This window comes from Engystomops pustulosus, chromosome 3 (assembly GCF_040894005.1).
Source record: "Engystomops pustulosus chromosome 3, aEngPut4.maternal, whole genome shotgun sequence".
NCBI classification, from domain to species: domain Eukaryota; kingdom Metazoa; phylum Chordata; class Amphibia; order Anura; family Leptodactylidae; genus Engystomops; species Engystomops pustulosus.
Window position 1 is genome coordinate 205,306,795 of NC_092413.1, and position 19,995 is coordinate 205,326,789.

Here is a 19,995-nt window from a genome sequence, read left to right on the forward strand (position 1 = left end):
GTACTTGGCCTCCACATTCTTCCTCCTATTCATTCTCCCCTCGGTGGGTGAGTTTAGAGAAATGTTAGTATAAAGATGTCTGGATGCTCTTTGCACATTCCAGTTGTGGTCTTACGTTCTGCTGAATAGCGCCGTACGCTGCAGCCTTGATCTGTGCACTTATGGTAAGTGCTAGACAAGATTTCCTATGCTGTTACATTAGGCGCCTTTCAATGGCAGGAACATCCTCTGGTGGGGGAGGGGTAATAATGATCACATTACTGGAGGAACTGAATGCTACACTTTTTATGTAGTTTTAAAGAGAACCCATCACTAGGTTTTACCAAACTAAACTAGCAGCCTCCTCAGGTGGGGGATGAAATGTCCTTTCTAGAATTCCCTTTTTTATTTGACATCTCACCCGCTTACCTATAAAAGTCTCCTCCAAACTCATGAGAAGTGTCATCTTTTTTCCTCCTCATTTTGTGGCCTCCTGTCCTCCATCCTCCTCATATTGTGGCCTCCTGTCCTCCATCCTCCTCATCTTGTGGCCTCCCACCCTCCATCCTCCTCATATTGTGGGCCCCTGTCCTCCATCCTCCTCATATTGTGGCCTCCTGTCCTCCATCCTCCTCATATTGTGGGCCCCTGTCCTCCATCCTCCTCATATTGTGGCCTCCTGTCCTCCATCCTCCTCATATTGTGGGCCCCTGTCCTCCATCCTCCCTCATATTGTGGCCTCCTGTCCTCTATCCTCCTCATATTGTGGCCTCCTGTCCTCCATCCTCCTGATATTGTGGCCTCCTGTCCTCCATCCTCCTCATATTGTGGCCTCCTGTCCTCCATCCTCCTCATATTGTGGGCCCCTGTCCTCCATCCTCCCTCATATTGTGGCCTCCTGTCCTCTATCCTCCTCATGTTGTGGCCTCCTGTCCTCTATCCTCCTCATATTGTGGCCTCCTGTCCTCTATCCTCCTCATATTGTGGGCCCCTGTCCTCCATCCTCCTCATATTGTGGCCTCCTGTCCTCCATCCTCCTCATATTGTGGCCTCCTGTCCTCTATCCTCCTCATATTGTGGGCCCCTGTCCTCCATCCTCCCTCATATTGTGGGCCCCTGTCCTCCATCCTCCCTCATATTGTGGGCCCCTGTCCTCCATCCTCCCTCATATTGTGGGCCCCTGTCCTCCATCCTCCCTCATATTGTGGCCTCCAGTCCTCCATCCTCCTCATATTTTGGGCCCCTCTCCTCCATCCTCCTCATATTGTGGCCTCCTGTCCTCCATCCTTCTCATATTGTGGCCTCCTGTCCTCCATCCTTCCCATATTGTGGCCTCCTGTCCTCCATCCTCCTCATATTGTGGCCTTCTGTCCTCCATCCTTCTCATTTTGTGCCCTCCCATACTCCATCATCCTCATGTTGTGGAATCCTGTCCTCCATCCTCTCTCATATTGTGGCCCCTTGTTCTCTATTCTCCTCATATTGTGTGCCCCCGTCCTCCATACATTGTGGCCCACTGTCCTCCATCCTCCTCATATTGTGGCCTCCTGTCCTCCATCCTCCTCATATTGTGGCCTCCTGTCCTCCATCCTCCTCATATTGTGGCCTCCTGTCCTCCATCCTCCTCATATTGTGGCCTCCTGTCCTCTATTCTCCTCATATTGTGGGCCCCTGTCCTCCATCCTCCCTCATATTGTGGGCCCCTGTCCTCCATCCTCCCTCATATTGTGGGCCCTTGTCCTCCATCCTCCCTCATATTGTGGGCCCTTGTCCTCCATCCTCCCTCATATTGTGGCCTCCAGTCCTCCATCCTCCTCATATTTTGGGCCCCTGTCCTCCATCCTCCTCATATTGTGGCCTCCTGTCCTCCATACTTCTCATATTGTGGCCTCCTGTCCTCCATCCTCTCTCATATTGTGGCCTCCTGTCCCCCATCCTCTCTCATATTGTGGCCTCCTGTCCTCCATCCTCTCTCATATTGTGGCCTCCTGTCCTCCATCTCTCTCATATTGTGGCCTCCTATCCTCCATCCTCCTCATATTGTGGCCTCCTGTCCTCCATCCTCTCTCATATTGTGGCCTCCTGTCCTCCATCCTCCTCATATTGTGGGCTCTTGTCCTCCATCCTTCTCATACTGTGGCCTCCTGTCCTCCATCCTCCTTCTTTCGTGTGCTCCTGCCCTCCATCCTCATGTTGTGGCCTCCTGTCCTTCATTCCTTTCATATTGTGGCCGCTGTCTTCCATCCTCTCTCATATTGTGGTCCCTTGTTCTCTATTCTCCTCATATTGTGTGCTCCCGTCCTCCATATGTTGTAGCCTCCTGTCCTCCATCCTCCTTGCATTGTGGCCTCCCATCCTCCTCATACAGTGGGCCCCTGTCTTCCATCCTCCTCATATTGTGGGCCCCTGTCCTCCATCCTCCTGATATTGTGGGCCCTGTCCTCCATCCTCCCTCATATAGTGGTGTCCTGCCCTCCATTCCCTTTATATAGGGGCTGCTATCTTCAACCTCTCTCATATTGAGGCCTTCTGTCCTCCATCTTTCTCATATTGTGTCCCCCCTGTCCTCCATCCTAATGTTGTGGTCTCCTGTCCTCAATCCTCCCTCATATTTTGGCCTCCTGCTATCCATTCCCTTAATTTTGTGGCCTGTTTCCCATCCTCTCTCATATTGTGGTCTCCTGTTCTCTATTCTCCTCGTATTTTGGCCCTCCGTCCTCCATCCTTGCTTATATTGAGGCCTCCTGACCTCCCTTGTCCCTGGGGTATTAAACAAAATATAAGCTTTGTTACTTAACCTCTTTCCCCTGCAGTTCTGTTTCTCTTCTATCAGACGGAGGAGTAACCTCAACACATCTCTGCTAAAGAGCAGGAACAGACGGGACATTCTCCCAAGTACTCTGGACGGTGGTTAAGTCCCAAAGCTTCTGGGATGGTTGGGAGCTATTGAACTGGGCCAAAACCAAGATGGAGGCTAAGAATCAAACTACTAGAGAAAGGTCAAGTAAACGTAGCAGAGGTTCGCTACACAGAGTAGCAAGTAACAATACGCAGGAATAGGGCAATAGGGAATAGTGCAAGCTATGCGGTACAGTGCAGTCTATTGAGTAGGGGAGTAGTACATGCCATGCAGTACAGTGCAGTCTATGGAGGAGGGTAATAGTCCGAGCTATGTAATATAGTGCATTTTATTGAGTAGGGGAGTAGTACATGCTATGCAGTACAGTGTAGTCCTATGGAGGAGGGTAGTAGTCCGAGCTATGTAGTATAGTGCAGTCTATGGAGGAGGGTAGTAGTACAAGCTGTGTAGTACAGTGCAGTCTATGGAGGAGAGTAGTAGTGCAAGCTATGCAGTACAGTGGGGTCTATTGAGTAGAGGAGTAGTACATGCTATACAGTGAAGCCTATGGAGGAGGGTAGTAGTCCCAGCTATGTAGTACAGTGCAGTCTATGGAGGAGGGCAGTAGTACAAGCTATGTGTTACAGTGCAGTCTTTGGAGGAGGGTAGTAGTCCCAGCTATGTAGTACAGTGCAGTCTATGGAGGAGGGCAGTAGTACAAGCTATGTGTTACAGTGCAGTCTATGGAGGAGGGGAGTAGTACAAGCTATGTAGTACAGTACAAGCTATGTAGGATTGGAGTAGTACAAGCTGTAGCTGTTGTACAATGCAGTCTATGGAGGAGGGGAGTTGTACAGGAACTAAAAGCATCCTGAGTAATAACACTGAGTTGTGGGCAATGGTGGCACTTTGCACACAAATAACAAACCCCTTCGAAAAACACACAGATCACCCACGAAAGACAAAGAAAGGAGACATTGGGGCGTCAGTCTAGATCTATAAATATATTTATTATAATATAACAAGATCTTAACCAGTAACATAAACTATGTACAGTACCATTACAGATAACCCTGTTTGTCTATTATTCACAGAAATAGATTTGCTTGGATGTGTGTGTGTGTGTGATGCTGACCGCTATTGTGTGAGAGTCCATCCCCGTATGCGAGCACCTCCTTTGGAGGTAAGACACACCAACTCGAAGGAATCAAACCTCCTGCACCAGGCAGATTGAAGCTCGTTCTCCTGGCTGTGAAGAAGGACGCAGAAGGTTATGTCAGAAGATTGTGCTTTTTTTTTCCATCCTTCCATAGATAGAGAGCAGATAGTACAAGAAAAAAATGCAAAAAAAACTAAATCCTGTCATCCAGAAATGCATTTTATGATGAGGTTTTTCAAAGACCAATGGCAGAGGCTTTTTGTCAAAATTTTTTTTACGTTTTTTGCTGAACCGATATTCGGGAGAATTCGTTCTCAGTCTTAAAGAGACACAACATCTATGAGGTACGTCTGCTGAAAAAAATGACCCAAGCCCCCTGTAACGTCCATCAGGCACTGATATAGCCGTGTTCACACTAACGCATTTCAGGTTGGAATTTCCTGCCAAATTTTCTAATAATTTTTTTTTTTTTTAAATTATGAAACGATTTATTCAGAAAAAAACGAACTTAGAATTTTTTCTTTTTACGTACTGGGGATAATTATAAGAATAATCCGGATTGTTCTAAGGATGGAAACCTGAACCTGAAACGGTCAATCGCATCTCCTAATACATGACATTATTTTCCTAGGGTGCACACTGGAAAGTTTTTTTGCATTTAACATATCTACATGTGCTACATGATGTTTTTTTATATATATATTGGTAAAAAAAAATTACAAAAAAAATTGATTATTAATTTTCTTCTGTAGCCCAAATTTTTGGGTGCTTGAAATTTTTTTTTTTTTGGGGGGGAAAAATCTTTGCAACCGGGAACATTTTTATAGATCTGTTTTTCTTTTGTTTTTTTAAAGTGATTTTTTTTGGGTTGATAATAATAATAATAATCTTGATAATAATTTGTATCAGTTACATTTGGACATTTTGGAAATAACCCGTTAGTTAAACCAATTTTTTTAAAAGGATGACATAAAAAAATGAAGTTGAATAATAGCGCGCAAAATAAAGAAAACTTTTCCCCAAAATTGTAATGATAATAAAACATAATCTTTAGATGATTAAATACAGCAATGCAAAATATATAAAAGAAAATCTGTCTCGGAATATATTATGATTGTATGTAATAATTAATTTTTTCATTTTTATATTAATTTCAATATTTTTCACCTATATATTTCTGCTTCCCAGAATTTAAAAGTAAAACTGAAAATAATTGTTGTTTAAACATATATAAATTTTTTTCGTATTATTTTTTTTTATTTTTTGTAATACCTCCCAAAACAACAAAAATTTCCTTAGATCCTGATTCCTGATTCCAATTTCATAAGTATTCGCAAAAATGTGATTGTTTGCTGTAGGGAGGAGTTAATTTTTTTTTTGTTTGGTTGACTGGAGTAGATTCTGTAAATAAGAGGAAAAATATTTTTAAGTGTAGCCGTCATTTCAGATGATTTTTGATATTGTGTGGGGGGGAGAGTGTTGTAAACATTTTTCTAATATACTTCATTAAGAAATTCTCCTTAGATTGTAAAGAAACAGACTGCAATGTGGCCCCTAGTTACAATGTTACTTTTACGTTGCTATGGCAGATCTAAAGACGGGTCTCCCTTCTACTTGTTACACAGCTGTGAGTGTTAATTCTCCCTTCTCAGAGCTGTTTAACCAAACACAGGGAGATTAGATGTGGCCTCCATAGACATACACTGTACGGGCTGGAATACGCATATGAATACGAGGGAGTAGCTACAATTTTCTTAAAAAACTAAGCAGAATTTGTTAATGAAGTATATTAGAAATATGTTCACCACAGCCCCCCACCCACACACAGGGAGATTCATTAATGTGTCTCCGGCCCCGACAGTGCCGGGCAGTTCGCCACTAGTCTTGTGCTGCGCCAGAATTATTATTGTGATAATGAATCTGGGCTGTCGAGTTTTAGACTTGCTTTTAGCTGGTCTAAAGTGTGCGCAACATTTTGGCACAACCTCCTTGATTTTTGGCGCACTGACTAATTTCCATATGGCCATTCCCCTTTTCTCTGAAACCACGCCCCCATTTGAGAGGCCACTCCTTTTTTGCCGGACAAATCAGAAAACTGCCAAAAAATGGCCTATAAGCCTTCATAAATTTGTCGGAAGGCATTTTAGACAGTTTTTTTTGGCGCTAAACGTCATTTTCGGCTGCAGAAGCAATCATGAATCCCCCCCACAATGTTAATAATTATCTCAAATGACAGTTACACTTTAAAAAACATGAAAAAAAATTCCAAACATTCCGGTAATCACATCCCCTTGTACTGAGATTCTACTGGTTTCCGAATGACTTCAATGAGTTTTTCCATGAGCGGTTGGTGAGATTTCTAGCAGTTGGAAAACACTGATCTAGTCTTGTTATATCCTCCAAAAAACTCACTTTGATACGAAACGTTTTAATTATAAATATAATATATATGCAGTCTTTATATATATATTTACTAGCACAGTAGCAGAAAATGTTTTTTTTTCATTAAGACCTGCAGGAAGACTAATATCTGACTGTAAATCTGTGGTCTAACCAGTTCATCATTTTATCTCTTTCTAATATTAAAAACAACAGAAAATCACCCCAAAAACAGTTTGTCATAAAATTGAAATTGGGTTTTATAACATCATTCTGCTTCTTGTGATTGTTTGTTTTCGTAAGTCGATTAATAAAATATTAGTACTTTTAAGTAATTTTTTTTTTTTTTTTTAAATTTATTTGCCTCCCAAGTGTTGGCTACTCAGCACCTGGACCATCCCGAGAATTACGGTAAAAGTGTAATGTTCATTAGATTAAAAAATGGGATGAGGGCTGATGAGATCCTGAAAATGATGGAGTAGATAATATTGTGGCCAATGTAGGAAGAATGTAGTATTTCATGAAATCAATTTTTTTAAAGTTTTTTTTTTAGGTTTATTATGTGGAGTTCTCCACTAAAATATGACGGTCTCTATTGTCCTAACATGTCCTAAGAGGGACAACACAATTACGCAACCCCTATAATCCACCCAAGTTTGAACTTGATTCTTAGAATAAGTGAAGGATTTGAGATTGCCTGGAAGTTCTGTACCACAGACCTGTGATGTTACCAGGGCTAACGGGTGACCACTTGGGACATCAGTGTGTGAAATATTTTCATTCAACTGCCTTCACTCCATGTTATCGAAGGATTATGGTTGGATGATCACAGTCACCGTTGATCTAACCATAATTGTTGGTACTTGGCTGGACATGTAGAGGGGACACAATGGGGGTCATTTATTTAGGGCCCGAATCGCTATTTGTCAGCACGTTTCCTGAAAATTACCGCTTTGTGCCAAATTTCCCCGGGTTTTTGGCGCACGCGACCGGATTGTGGCGCATTTGCGCTGGCATGTGCGCCACGGAAATCAGGGGCGTGGCCGTCGGAAAACCGGATGGATTCGGAAAAACCGCCGTATTTTTTTAAAAAATGTGTCGCTCGACATGCGTTTACCTGCACCAAGCAACGGATGGTGAACTCCAGCGGACTTCAGCACAGCAGTAACACGTGGTGGACATTGGGCGCACTACCTTTGTGAATCGCCGGAAGACCCGAATCCTCGACGGAGAACGTGCCGCTGGATCGCAACAGGACCGGGTAAGTACATCAGCCCCAATGAGTGCCCATCCTGTGGATTTTGTGCAAGCTATGTAGGAACAGTTTCACTAGTCAGGTGGAAACCTAACCTGGTAGGCTCTCTGGAAGCCTCCTTAGAGATCACACTCTTGGATATTGTCCAAGCCTCCTTAGATTCTACACTCTTGGGTCTAATTAAAATCTTAATTTTGCGGGACTGCCCCAAAATTTTGTGTAATCATTTTGGACATATTCCTGTACATAAAGAGATGGCATTTGGACAAAGCTGGTAGGGTTTGCGTAAACCATCCATTCATGGGTTCTTCTGGCTTCTCCCCAAGGGTGGGTTTGAACCATCCCTATTTTCAGGACTAAAATTGTGGTAGGTGGTTGTATAAATTTTATGAAGACGGCTTTTTGCAACTTCTACTCTGACACTTCTTTATATTATAGGAACCTCATCCAAATTCCAAAATTTTGACAAACTGTTTTCTCTCCCCCTATGCGGCTAACGCTAAGTTCTCAGCAATAAAAGGCGAAGCGGAGGCCAACCTAAATAGAAAAGAGCGGCTTCTTTAGAAGTTCTCTGTGATGAGATGCTTAGCTGTACCGAACAGTCGTCTAAAAAATTCCAGCCTTACATCTAGAAGTAAAATATGGATCCTCATCTGCCCCCCCGGCCTATCACTATCTCAACTGAACCCATGTCAAAATATGGGAATCTATTGCACCTAGGGTGACAACAAGTGCCACTACGCCACCTAGTGACACATTTGCCGAGTTAACATACATATTATACATAGTTTGGAGCCCAATTGCTCCGGCATCACCCAAAGGTGAGGATGATCTTCTACATTCAATGTAGACTTTATGGAAAAAAAAAAAAATCTGTAGACAAAAATAAAAAAAAAACAAAACAAAAAACCCTAAACCCAAATTTTTTTTTTTTAAGCAGTTGAAGTGGAGAAAAGAAGTATTAACCGCTTCATCTCTGGCATGGGAAGGGTTAAAACTGAACCAATGAGAGAAAATGAAAGAAAAAAAAAAAACTGAGCGTTCAAACATGTCGGACTGGCGTCTCAGTTCATGGCTGTCCCGGGTGTCAAGCGCTCTGAATGTACTTCTTTATCACTACACATCCATGGCGGAAGAGTGGGCAAGGCATGTTGGGTAATAATGTCCATGTGTTTGATTTGGGGTCGTAATATTCCATGTTTCCAAGAGCGGGTCCTTCACTGCTGACGATGCCGCCTGTTGCATATATCTTTCCATCCAGCACCACAGCGCTGCCGAAATATAAGAGGGGACACTGGTCAGACACAAATATTAGGAGTTCCATCTATTACATAAGGGCACTGTGACATGGACCAAAAGTATATACTGTGTATACAAGATAGATACTGCAGATAGATATGAGAAAGGACACATATATACATATGATTATAGATAGATATGAGATAGATAGGTATTAGATAGATAGATAGATAGATAGATATAAGATAGATATGAGATAGATAGATAGATACAGTAGATAGATAGATAGATATAAGATAGATAGATAGATAGATACAGTAGATAGATAGATAGATATAAGATAGATATGAGATAGATAGATACAGTAGATAGATAGATAGATAGATACAGGATAGATAGATGGATATTAGATACTATAGATTTAGAGAATACATATAGATATATATATAGCTGATGATATACATTAGACAGGTGAACTAGAACATAATTTGGGTCTTTGTGACTTGAAGTTTCTTCTAGTTCTGCAGAAGTTGGAGAATCCGCAGCAGTTCTGGGCTTTGGGGACTTAGTTTCCGCTAACAAGTGTTCCTGATTCATCATGTGCGAGATAAATTTGGCTGTCAGTCTGGCATCAGAGCAGGGCATGCTGGGATGCGGTAGCTGCGGCCGTGGAGCGCTGTATACATTATCACATAAAATGAGGTGTAGCTGGAGTTAGGGAAATCGCAGGGGGCCGCGCTGACAATGATTTGCTCATGTCAGACAAGCGGCCATGACATGTAAACACGCCGGGCTCCCCAGTATGCCTGGTACCGGTGCCATCCGTACGCGTGGCGCCCTCCATTTATCTGGCCCGTATTACACTGAGGCGAGGAGAATGATATGATAAATATTTAGAGAAAACACTGTCTTGTAAATTACCAGGAGAACAGCTGCGCATTCACATGCAGCCGGCAGCGCACAATAACAGCAGATGGAGCCTGTCACTCACAGCGATCGATGGCTTCTACTCCAAACAGGCCCGGACTCCACCGACTGGGGACACCGAGCTGTTGTCCCCAACCTGTAGCTTCCCAACATACTGGGATTTGTAGTTTCACAACAGCTGGTGAACCATAGGTTGAGACATGCTACTCGACGCATACACCACATGGCGACCCCTCTTCTCGTGATCGGCGGGGGTCCCCCACCAACCAGTACTAACTGTAATACCAGCTTTCCGATATGGAAAGTCCCAGCTTTTGTATAAAATTAGAAAAACAACCCAAAAATCTTATTGATACAGATTTCCGATCCCTGCGGCTTCCGATCCCATCGGACCTGAGGTGATGACATCATGTACAGCTGAGCCAATCACTAGCCTCAGGGATCACATGACATTCATTCAGACCCGTTTTATCATCACTTGTAATCCATAGGGAACTGGAAGCCACAAAGAATGGGAATAGCCACTGCCGAAACCGGGAGGACTCTCAGCAGAGGTAAGTACTCTTGGACAACTCCTTGATACAAGATGTCAAGGTTGTATGATCAGTTCCTTTTTTTGCGGTCCCGGGTTCAAGTCCCATCTGGGTCAACATCTGCAAAGAGTTTGTATGTTCTCTCTGTGTTTGTGTGGCTTTCCTCCGGGTCCTCCGGTTTCTTCCCACTCTCCAAAACATACTGGTACGTTGATTAGATTGTGAGCCCCATTGGGGACAGGCAAGTTCTGTGCAGCGCTGCGTAATCTGTGTGCGCAATATTAATTAAATAATAATAATTATTATTACATATCGTAGGTTACAGTCACCTGCAAAATTGCCTTGAGTGATTCATGTTGGGTCCGGCCTTTATGTTTCCTTTCTCGGGGTCATAAATTGTAGTCGCTCTGGCGTAAGCTCCTCCCAGAATGAAGATGAAGCCGTTCAGGGTGACCGCTGGGGCGTACTTATTATCTATGAGAGAAAGTAACATTATGCTAAGAAGATGAAATATCCCAAATTTCATGAAAATAAAACACAGTTCTACACTAAAGAGGTTGAACAGGAAAATTACAAAAATGATTATTTTTTCTTTATCCAGAAACGGCGCCACACTGTCTATGGTTATGTTTGGTATTGCAGTTCGACTCCATAGCCTTTGACAGCTCTAAACTGCAATACCAGACACAACCTGTGGAAAAGTGTGGCAGCATCTCTTTGTTATAACATTTGAGGAAAATTCCTCAAAATTTGAGGAATTTATTTTGTAAGGAACCCTATATGTTAATAAGCTCATGAAGAGGATGATCTGGGAACAAGATAAAATGAAGCTTTACAAAGTTTTTGTTTAAAGGGCACCAAGTCACCAAGTAAATAATGCTGAAAGTGATTGCTGTCGTGTCCCTGATCAATTTGGTGCAAGATTTTTAAAAATCTTTTCACCCGTTCACAAGATATGGCTCTCGGAAGTTGAATTATGTCATAATAGCCAAGGGGGCAGTAACCTTTTATTTACTCTGGGGCGTGTCTCTGTGTGGTGTATGCAAATAAAAGGTTACCGCCCCCTTGGCTAGTAAAAGCTAGTTCACATATAAACTTCCAAGGGCCATATCTTTTAAATGGGTGGACGGATTTTAATGAAACTTGCGCCAAATTGATCAGGGGCGCAGTGTCAATCACATGAGCAACACATTCAGGTCTTCTTTACATCACTTTGCTGATGAGTAATGGAATGACATTCTGGGTCCTCTTAATAATTGTAACTCATAATCTAGAGTGTTCCTGCCTCGAAATCATCTAGAACTCACTATTAGCAGGCATTTATTTAGCGGCTCATGTTTCTGATGCGTTCCTCGCTCCTAGTTGATGTGTAGGTGGTTAAAATAGACTTGTGTTCTGAATGTTAGTTACATATAGACCATAGGCAGAGAGATACCAAGAGGCAATCGCCTCCGTAGTGCAGCTGATATCATGCAGAGTGCAAGTTCTCTTTGAAGAAGAAAGGCCGCTCCAGTCTTGGGAGAATCTACTTTTCATTGTAGAGTATTTTGTTGGGGTCAGGCGGAGCAGCGCTCCCAGCAGCTTTCTATTCCATCCATGTCGTGTATTGCTGATGAGCAGTGTTACACATAGGAGGACGGAAATGAGGATTTGAAATTCTCCCCCACGCACCTTTTCCAGGCATTTAAATTTCATCTGTCCTCAATTCCACGCTACAGACTGGCTCTGATCTCTGACTCTTTCCTCTCCGCTTGTATAACATCGCACCGAGTGTCTGTTCTCCAAAGGCTCCGTCCTTTTATAAGTGGAGTATGGACCAGAGTTATCAAGATCTCATTACCCAAGTGGCGGCATTACTGGCCCACACACGATCCGTGATAAACCGGCTACTTATTATTCCATGGTAATGACTCATTAAGCCTCTTTACTTTATTCCCCTCCTCACCCGCCATGTTTGCATAATGGGATTTCTTCCATTTCTAACTTCCATGACAATTCCCATAACGATTCTAACTAAACCGGGGCTTGTACAGTCACTTTTATCTAAGCTGGAGAGAAACTCCACCCGTCGGAGGAAATGTAGACCCAGAGATCTCAAATTTACATCCAAATTTCAATCCTTTCAATCCAACGAAACATTGTTGGATTCCCTGTTGTACGCAGCATATTGGTAGAATAAAAGTAGTATACAAGCACATGGGGAAACGGGACGGGCAATGTAGGTAGTTGTCTAAGATTGTGGAATTTAGTGATCAAATACAAACAGTGTGAAGGGATCCATATACCATCAATGGCAAAAAAACTACTCCGACGCCATAAACATAGATTCCTAAAAGTGGGAAAAGCACTAGTGGTGGCTTGTCTTGCGTAGTAACCAAGGATCGGGCATGATAAAATGTAATATTCTTTATCTCCAAAATGATTGGAAAACCCACAATACACAAAAGAGCTCTACCTTCTGGTCCTTCTTAACCACTTTTTGCCGATTTTGTATTTTCTGTGTGTTGAGCTGGACCAGGAGGCATAGACTAGTGGGGGCTCATGCAGGGTCAGAAATCTGCCACCAGGATGAAGGATGGTAAACCAAGCACACTGACGCACTGGTGTGTGCCCCCTCTGGCAGGATCTGCTCTTCTATTAGCTTCTTTTTACAAAAAAGGCTTTACAAATATGCAAATGAGCCTCAGGGGCTATGGTCTCCATAGCTGTTAATTGAGTCGGAGCCCCTCAGATTCATTTGCATCATTTTTTAAGTCTTTTTTGTAAAAAACAGGAAGAAGAGCAGATCCTGCCAGAGCGGGCACACACTAGCATGTAAGTGTGCTTGGTTTACAATCCCTGAAGGTAGAACAGTGCTGGAGTAGAAAAGTAAGTGGAGGATTGTTAAACTTATGGAGAATAAAAGCAAAATCTAGATTGTAGAAAGTCATAGGCCTGGCTCAAAGAGATGTTTCTTAGTTATCTATTAATATGATTTTCCATGGGAGCACACTCAAGTAAACTTGTGCAGCTCTGAAAAAAGACTTTTTTTCAAATGAGCATGATATTTAAGACAGTGAACCAACATCTTTATTCAAAGGGACATAAAGTACGTTGCCTCCAAACCTTGACTGACCTTGATCTTATGTGTACAGTCACCAGCTCTTCCCATCAAACTGGACCAATGGGACGGGATAGAAATAGTTTGATATGTTTTTGGATAGATTTGCATTTCAGTTTTAATTACCCGTCGCTGTTGCTCGGCGTCAGCCCTCTTGGCGAAGTCATATTTTCATGAAGTTGGTTTTGCTGACCACAAGCCCCCGCTGAATGTCACCGGGAGGAGACTTTTACTTACATTTTGCTTCCATTATTAAGGTTACTGGGAGCTGATCAAACACACTGTATGACTGCATAGTAATTTCTAGATATTCCCAAGGGGTCTATATTTACTGACCCCGATACGGAGAATGTAGCTTAACAAACACTTTGCTGGCTGCTCCGCACTGTAACTCCTGTCTAATTAATGCCTTTAAGTAAAGTATTCCCTGCAAGGAGCACATTTAGAGGGCATGGGTTTTATTGCATTTCAATTATAAGTGAGGACGATAAGAGTCCATCTATCGGGTATTCAGACTATTAGCTGACACACAAACTCTTCTACAGACAGCCTGTGCCTACCTGTTGGGCCTCATCAGTGCCATATAGGATATAATAGAAAACATATTGTCTGGGAGATATAAAGGGCTGCTATACAATTAATAGATGTATTCCCCATAAAATGGATCATAGCAGCATAAGGGTAAAGCATCAATCATGACATAGTTGGCCTTCTCTTGGTTAGGAGCCTCTATAATAGCCACACAGGCAGCCTCTATGTTTGTAACCACCAAGGAGCAGGACCGAAGACACACCTGTTTTCAGCCATAACTGGACCGATCATACATGGAAGTCATGTTACGGGGTGGGACTGGGTCAAAACTTTAGAGGATGCAGAGCTTGAAGTCGGACCCGTGCCTTGTTCCCTGAGTAAGGCTGGGTTCACGTTTCGTTTTTGGCATACATTGTAAGGACATGTCTGGAGGATTCCCAACACATCTTTACAATGTATGGCACAGACGTATCCGACTGTATGCAATGGGATACGTCCCCTGTTGCCTTTTCCTCCCCACCCCCTGATTGTGGGAAGAGGAGTGAAGATTATTCAGGATGTTACCTCAATGATGTCACTTTCTTTTTACGGACAGTGACATCACTGGGGTTCTCCCTCGGGCAGTGGCGGAGGCCGGGAGGATGCAGTACTTCAATGGCATTCGTTGACACTTTGATGGCCTCCGCTGAGTGTACACATCGCTCAGCAGGAGGTAACGGGATGGAAAAATGCAACTTACTGCATCTTACGATCTTATACAGGGCAGACAGAGGCAAAAACTATGTGGGTACGCTGAGCAGATGAAATAAACAAGATGTAAACCTAGACCCTAGCCCAGTGGTTCTCAACCTTTCTAATGCTGTGACCCCGCAATACAGTTCCTCATGCTGTGGTGACCCCAAACCATGCAACTCGCAGTAAAAACACAGTAAAATTTGCTGCTCCGATGGCTTTAGACGACCCCCGGTTTTGGTCGTTCGACCCCTGCTGGGGTCCCGACCCACAGGTTGAGAACCACTGCCCTAGCCCCTGTGCCACATAAGAGAACGGCCACATCTATAAATAACATAGCATTTTGGGAGTCCTGTGTTAGATCTGGGTCTAGAATATTTGTAGTACACATCTGTCTTTGGATATAAACAGTACTCCCCCCCCCCCCATCTATCACACGCTGCACCCCCCATAGTTAGCTGTACTCCAGTTTCCTGTAATTATATGCGCATGTATTACGTAGGAGGACTGGACTGTAGATATTTCTCTTTTTTACATACAATGTAAACAGTTTGTTGGAAGTCTAATTAGTTCCGCAAATTGTTATATATCATATTTCTGACTAATATCTTACTCGGGGGATTTGTCGCAAGCCTGAGAGGATTGGTTAGTTAGTTTTGTGCATGAGGATCTGTAGAGATGAACCGAGAAAAGTCATGTTGATGTGTGCCCCCCCCCTACCATTGTAAGAAAAATAAAAGAAAAATCTTCTAAATTCGACTATTTTTAAAAAAACGAATCAGTGAGCGGTTACTATTTGTGGCCAGGTCCAGCCAAACACTTCCATGGTGGTGTCCATTCAATTAAATGGTTCCAAATTTACTTAAACTGGGAAAAATCCTGTCATAAAAACCTTATCTTGTCATAAATCCCAAAAAGATGGGGTGAGTCAAATCTGGAGTTCTCAAACCGATTGGCGTTGGGACATAAATGCTTAATGAGAAGTTGAAAACTAAAGAACTATTGGCTGCGTAGAGCAAAGTGACGTTATCCCCTAGTGGACAAGGTGACAAATTATACAAGAGCTTTTCCAGAAAGACTAGGCCTCATCTATAGGAAACTGTTGCCCACAGCAACCAATCATAGCTAAGCTTTCATTCTTTCATCTGCCCTGGAAAAATATAAGCTGCGCTGTGATTGGGTGTTATGTGCAACATGTTCTGCTTATGTATTACATATACAAGGCCTAGATTTTCTAGTTTTAGTCCTTCAGCAAAACTAAAATTCTGATAATCAAGTGATGACCATAGAATAAATGTGACTGGACCTGTAGATTTCCTTCTACACTATAGGACAGAAAGATAATTCTATATTTACTCATATTCCTCATATGTCAGGATTTCTGGGTTATCAGATGCTGTAGTATTGGAAGTCAGCTGTATTTAGGGGTAGTAGTCACATTTCATCTGTCCCCTTCTATGTATATGCACATTCTCAACAATTTTATTCTCCAAAAACTTAGCCTCTCTTTAAAATAAGGCAGAAAATCTTCATGTACGAGGGCACTTTGGGTGGAACAGTTATCCCATTTCATGCTTTTAGGAAACCATTCAGCATAAAATTGCAGGGATTTAATATCTATTTTCCCTCCTGACAGTAGATGTCACTGCAAGTCAGACACAGAGCGCCGCGTGCCAGGTGATGTGTGCCGCTATACAGACAGATTACACATAGACGTCTCCTTATTATGGGGACATTTCCTAAGCTGTACGCCGCTATCATGTATGACACAGAGTCATTTAGGAATTACAGGAGGTCCCCTACTTAAGAACACCCGACTTACATACGACCCCTAGTTACAAACGGACCTCTGGATGTTGGCAATTTACTGTACTTTAGCCTTAGGCTACAATAATCAGCTATAACAGTTATCACAGGTGTCTATAATTAAGATTTATTGTTATCCTGGTTCTAATGACAATCCAACATTTTTAAAATCCAATTGTCACAGAGACCAAAAAAAATTTGGCTGGGGTTACAATGATAAAATATACAGTTCCGACTTACATACAAATTCAACTTAAGAACAAACCTACAGAACCTATCTTGTATGTAACCCGGGGACTGCCTGTACACAAAACCTGATCCTTTTATTAGGTCTATAAGAAACAATACATTTCATTTGTTAAATTAACTACTGCCCTATGTAAGAGCAGGATATGACCGGGGGGAGGGGGGGGGGGGAGGAGCTGGGTGCTGTGATATGTAGGTTTTTGGCAAGAATTTCGAAGTAAATGGTAAAGTAAATCTTGATAGGTCTTCTATCACAGACACCAAGAGTCTGATTACCCTCACAGTGAATGGCAGTGAGAATCCTGATAAACCCGCACACACACTGTAAGTGTGAGTGAGAGTCCTGATTACCCCTCCCACAATCAGTGATTGACAAGGAGAGTCCTGATTACTCCGCCCACATACAGTGATTGACAGGGAGAGTCCTTAATACTCTGCCACCATACACAGTGATTGACAGTGAGAGTCCTGATTACCCTGCCCACACACAGTAAGTGGCAGTGAGAGACCTGATTACCCGGCCCACAATCAGTGATTGACAGTGAGAGTCCTGATTACTCTGCCACCACACAGTGATTGACAGTGAGAGTCCTGATTACTCTGCCACCACACAGTGTATGGCAGTGAGAGTCCTGATTACTCCGCCCACACACAGTGATTGGCAGTCAGAGTTCTGATCACCCCGCCCACACAGTGATTGTCAGTGAGTCCTGATTACTCCACCCACACACAGTGATTGACAGCAAGAGTCCTGATTACTCCACCCACACACAGTGATTGACAGCAAGAGTCCTGATTACTCCGCCTACACACAGGGTCTGGCAATGAGAGTCCTGATTACTCCGCCCACACACAGGGACTGGCAATGAGAGTCCTGATTACTCCGCCCACACACAGGGACTGGCAATGAGAGTCCTGATTACTCCGCCCACACAGTGATCGGCAGTGAGTCCTGATTGCCAACATACAGTGTGCTAAATAAGTCAGCGGGACAATTATTTGTTACAATGTATCAGGGTTTTTGGTACAGAATAACGGCAGGTCAGATTTTTTAACTATGATAGTAGCTACATCACTGGGAGGCACAGATATAGCAGAGCCTGGTAATAATGAATTACCAGCAGTCCTATAAAACCCACAGCTATCACCTGGTGACATCAGGATGAGCCGTGTATCGCTCTATATACGGCGTTGTGCTATTTCCTGTATACAGTCTGCAGCCAGCTGTTCACAGAAAATGCTCCTGACTGCTCGCTTTATCTGATGCTGTTAGCTGGAATGATCTCTGCGGCACAGAGCGGCTACCGGGAGAGAGACAATAGCTGCCAGGATGCAAACTATCCGAGGAAATTGTACTCTATTATCTCTAAACACAGGTTCAATATATATGTATATTCATACACACATACGATAGGTAGATAAAAGATAGAGGATGGATGGATAGATAGATATATAGATATTAGATAGATAGATATGAGATAGATAGATAGATAGATAGATATGAGATAGATAGATATGAGATAGATAGATAGATATAGGATAGATGATAGATAGATATGAGATAGATAGATATGAGATAGATATAGGATAGATGATAGATAGATAGATGATAGATAGATAGATAGATAGATAGATAGATAGATAGATAGATAGATATGAGATAGATATGAGATAGATAGATAGATAGATAGGAGATAGATAGATAGATAGGAGATAGATAGATAGATATGAGATAGATAGATAGATATATATGAGATAGATAGATAGATAGATATGAGATAGATAGATATGAGATAGATCGTCTGTAAGTCAGGTGTCATCTTTAAGTCAGGTGTCCTTAAGTAGGGGACCTATTCACTCTAGTGTCAGTCCTTACTGTAGGGCTATCATTCTATTCTGACCAGAGAGATTGATTACCTTCCTTCTGGAATGGGGACGGAGGGTCCATCCATACATGGAATCACGTCAGGACGGTTTTATGTGCCAGGATAACTGGTCGGGAGTCAATCTCATGCATCTGAGTACAATGAGGACATCATGTGGATTGTTTGGCCAGTGAATGGAGCGGCTTGGCTGTGGACTTGTAGCCGGTCCGGGTGTAGATGTAATGTAGCATGCACAGCGCTCACTATCTCTTTTCTCCCCTCTAGCCAAGGTCACGGGACTAGTCCTCCACTTCATTAATCACAGGCCTGGAGACAGCCGCACTCTGATTCCCAGATTCCTGAGCTACAATGGGATCTGATAAAAACTAATTCAGTCCCTTGTTCTTCACACACAAGCAGAGAGAACATTAGAGGAGAAATGGAGGAGAAAGGATCATATATTATATGAAGAGAAATTCCTTTAATCCTGGATTTTATAGCACAGAATATCCAATAATTCTTATAGCAATTTAAAATAATTTCACAAGGTTTACAAAAATAAAAAATATGGTATATATGTTAAGGGAACTTGACACCAGATTGTACCCCACTACTAGTCCCCTCAGGTAGGGGATGAAATGTCCTTTCTAGAATTTCCTCTTTTATGAAGAATCTTGTCCATTTACCTATAAAAAGTCATATGAAAATGAGCTGAAATGAGTCAGATTTTGCTGGAAAAGAGTCAAGTTTTCCACCCCTATCTTATGTTTTATGCCACCTAGAAACATGCTGCTGGTGTCATATTAAAGATAACAATTCCATCTTTCAAAATGGGTTCTGGGAGCTACATAACCAGAGATAGAGACAGTTAAAGAAATAGGTGGATTTTTAACTGCAGCCCACATTTTCAACTATGAGCAAAATTTATCAAGTCTTATATGCCTGGAATATGGTGTACAACTCCTGAAATCCCTATTTCGTCTTTTACGCCACCTCCTTAGCAAATGGGCATGGAAGGGCGCAAAGGGAGCCGCAGTCGGTGGTGGAGTAGGCTTCCAATGTCTGCGCACTAGCTATAGCCTGTGCCCGTTCAGGCTTAGGCTATGACGCATTTCTACGGCAAGCTGGATTTGGCGTAGAACTGCCTCACCAGTGCAGCACAGCCGTCCGGTGGGTTTATCAGGAGGCCAAAGGCTCCTGATAAATCTTGCTGGTGCCGTTGGGCAGTGAGTACATTATACCTATATCTTTAACTGTATGTATCATCAGTTCTGTAGCTAAATTAGATCTTTAATATAACACCAGCATGATGTTTCTAGGTACTATAGAACAGTAGATAAACCTGGCTAATTTCAGGGGAAAATATGACTCTTCTCTGTTCATTTTCACAAGATTTTGGAGGAAA

The 19,995-nt window shown here is 42.7% G+C and overlaps 1 protein-coding gene across 4 annotated transcripts in view; it reads right to left on the reverse strand.

Moving 5' to 3' along the window:
* Window positions 1–3,807: 3,807 nt before the first annotated feature.
* Window positions 3,808–19,995, reverse strand: part of KLHL29 (kelch like family member 29) — a 613,218-nt gene continuing 597,030 nt past the window's right edge. For all 4 annotated transcript variants that reach the window (XM_072143641.1, XM_072143640.1, XM_072143638.1 and 1 more), the window contains 2 exons: window positions 10,640–10,784; window positions 3,808–8,882 (listed from right to left, as the gene is read on the reverse strand). In XM_072143641.1, the coding sequence (XP_071999742.1) occupies window positions 8,699–8,882; window positions 10,640–10,784 (329 nt within the window). In that variant the 3' untranslated portion in view covers window positions 3,808–8,698. The remainder of the gene's footprint in view (window positions 8,883–10,639; window positions 10,785–19,995) is intronic.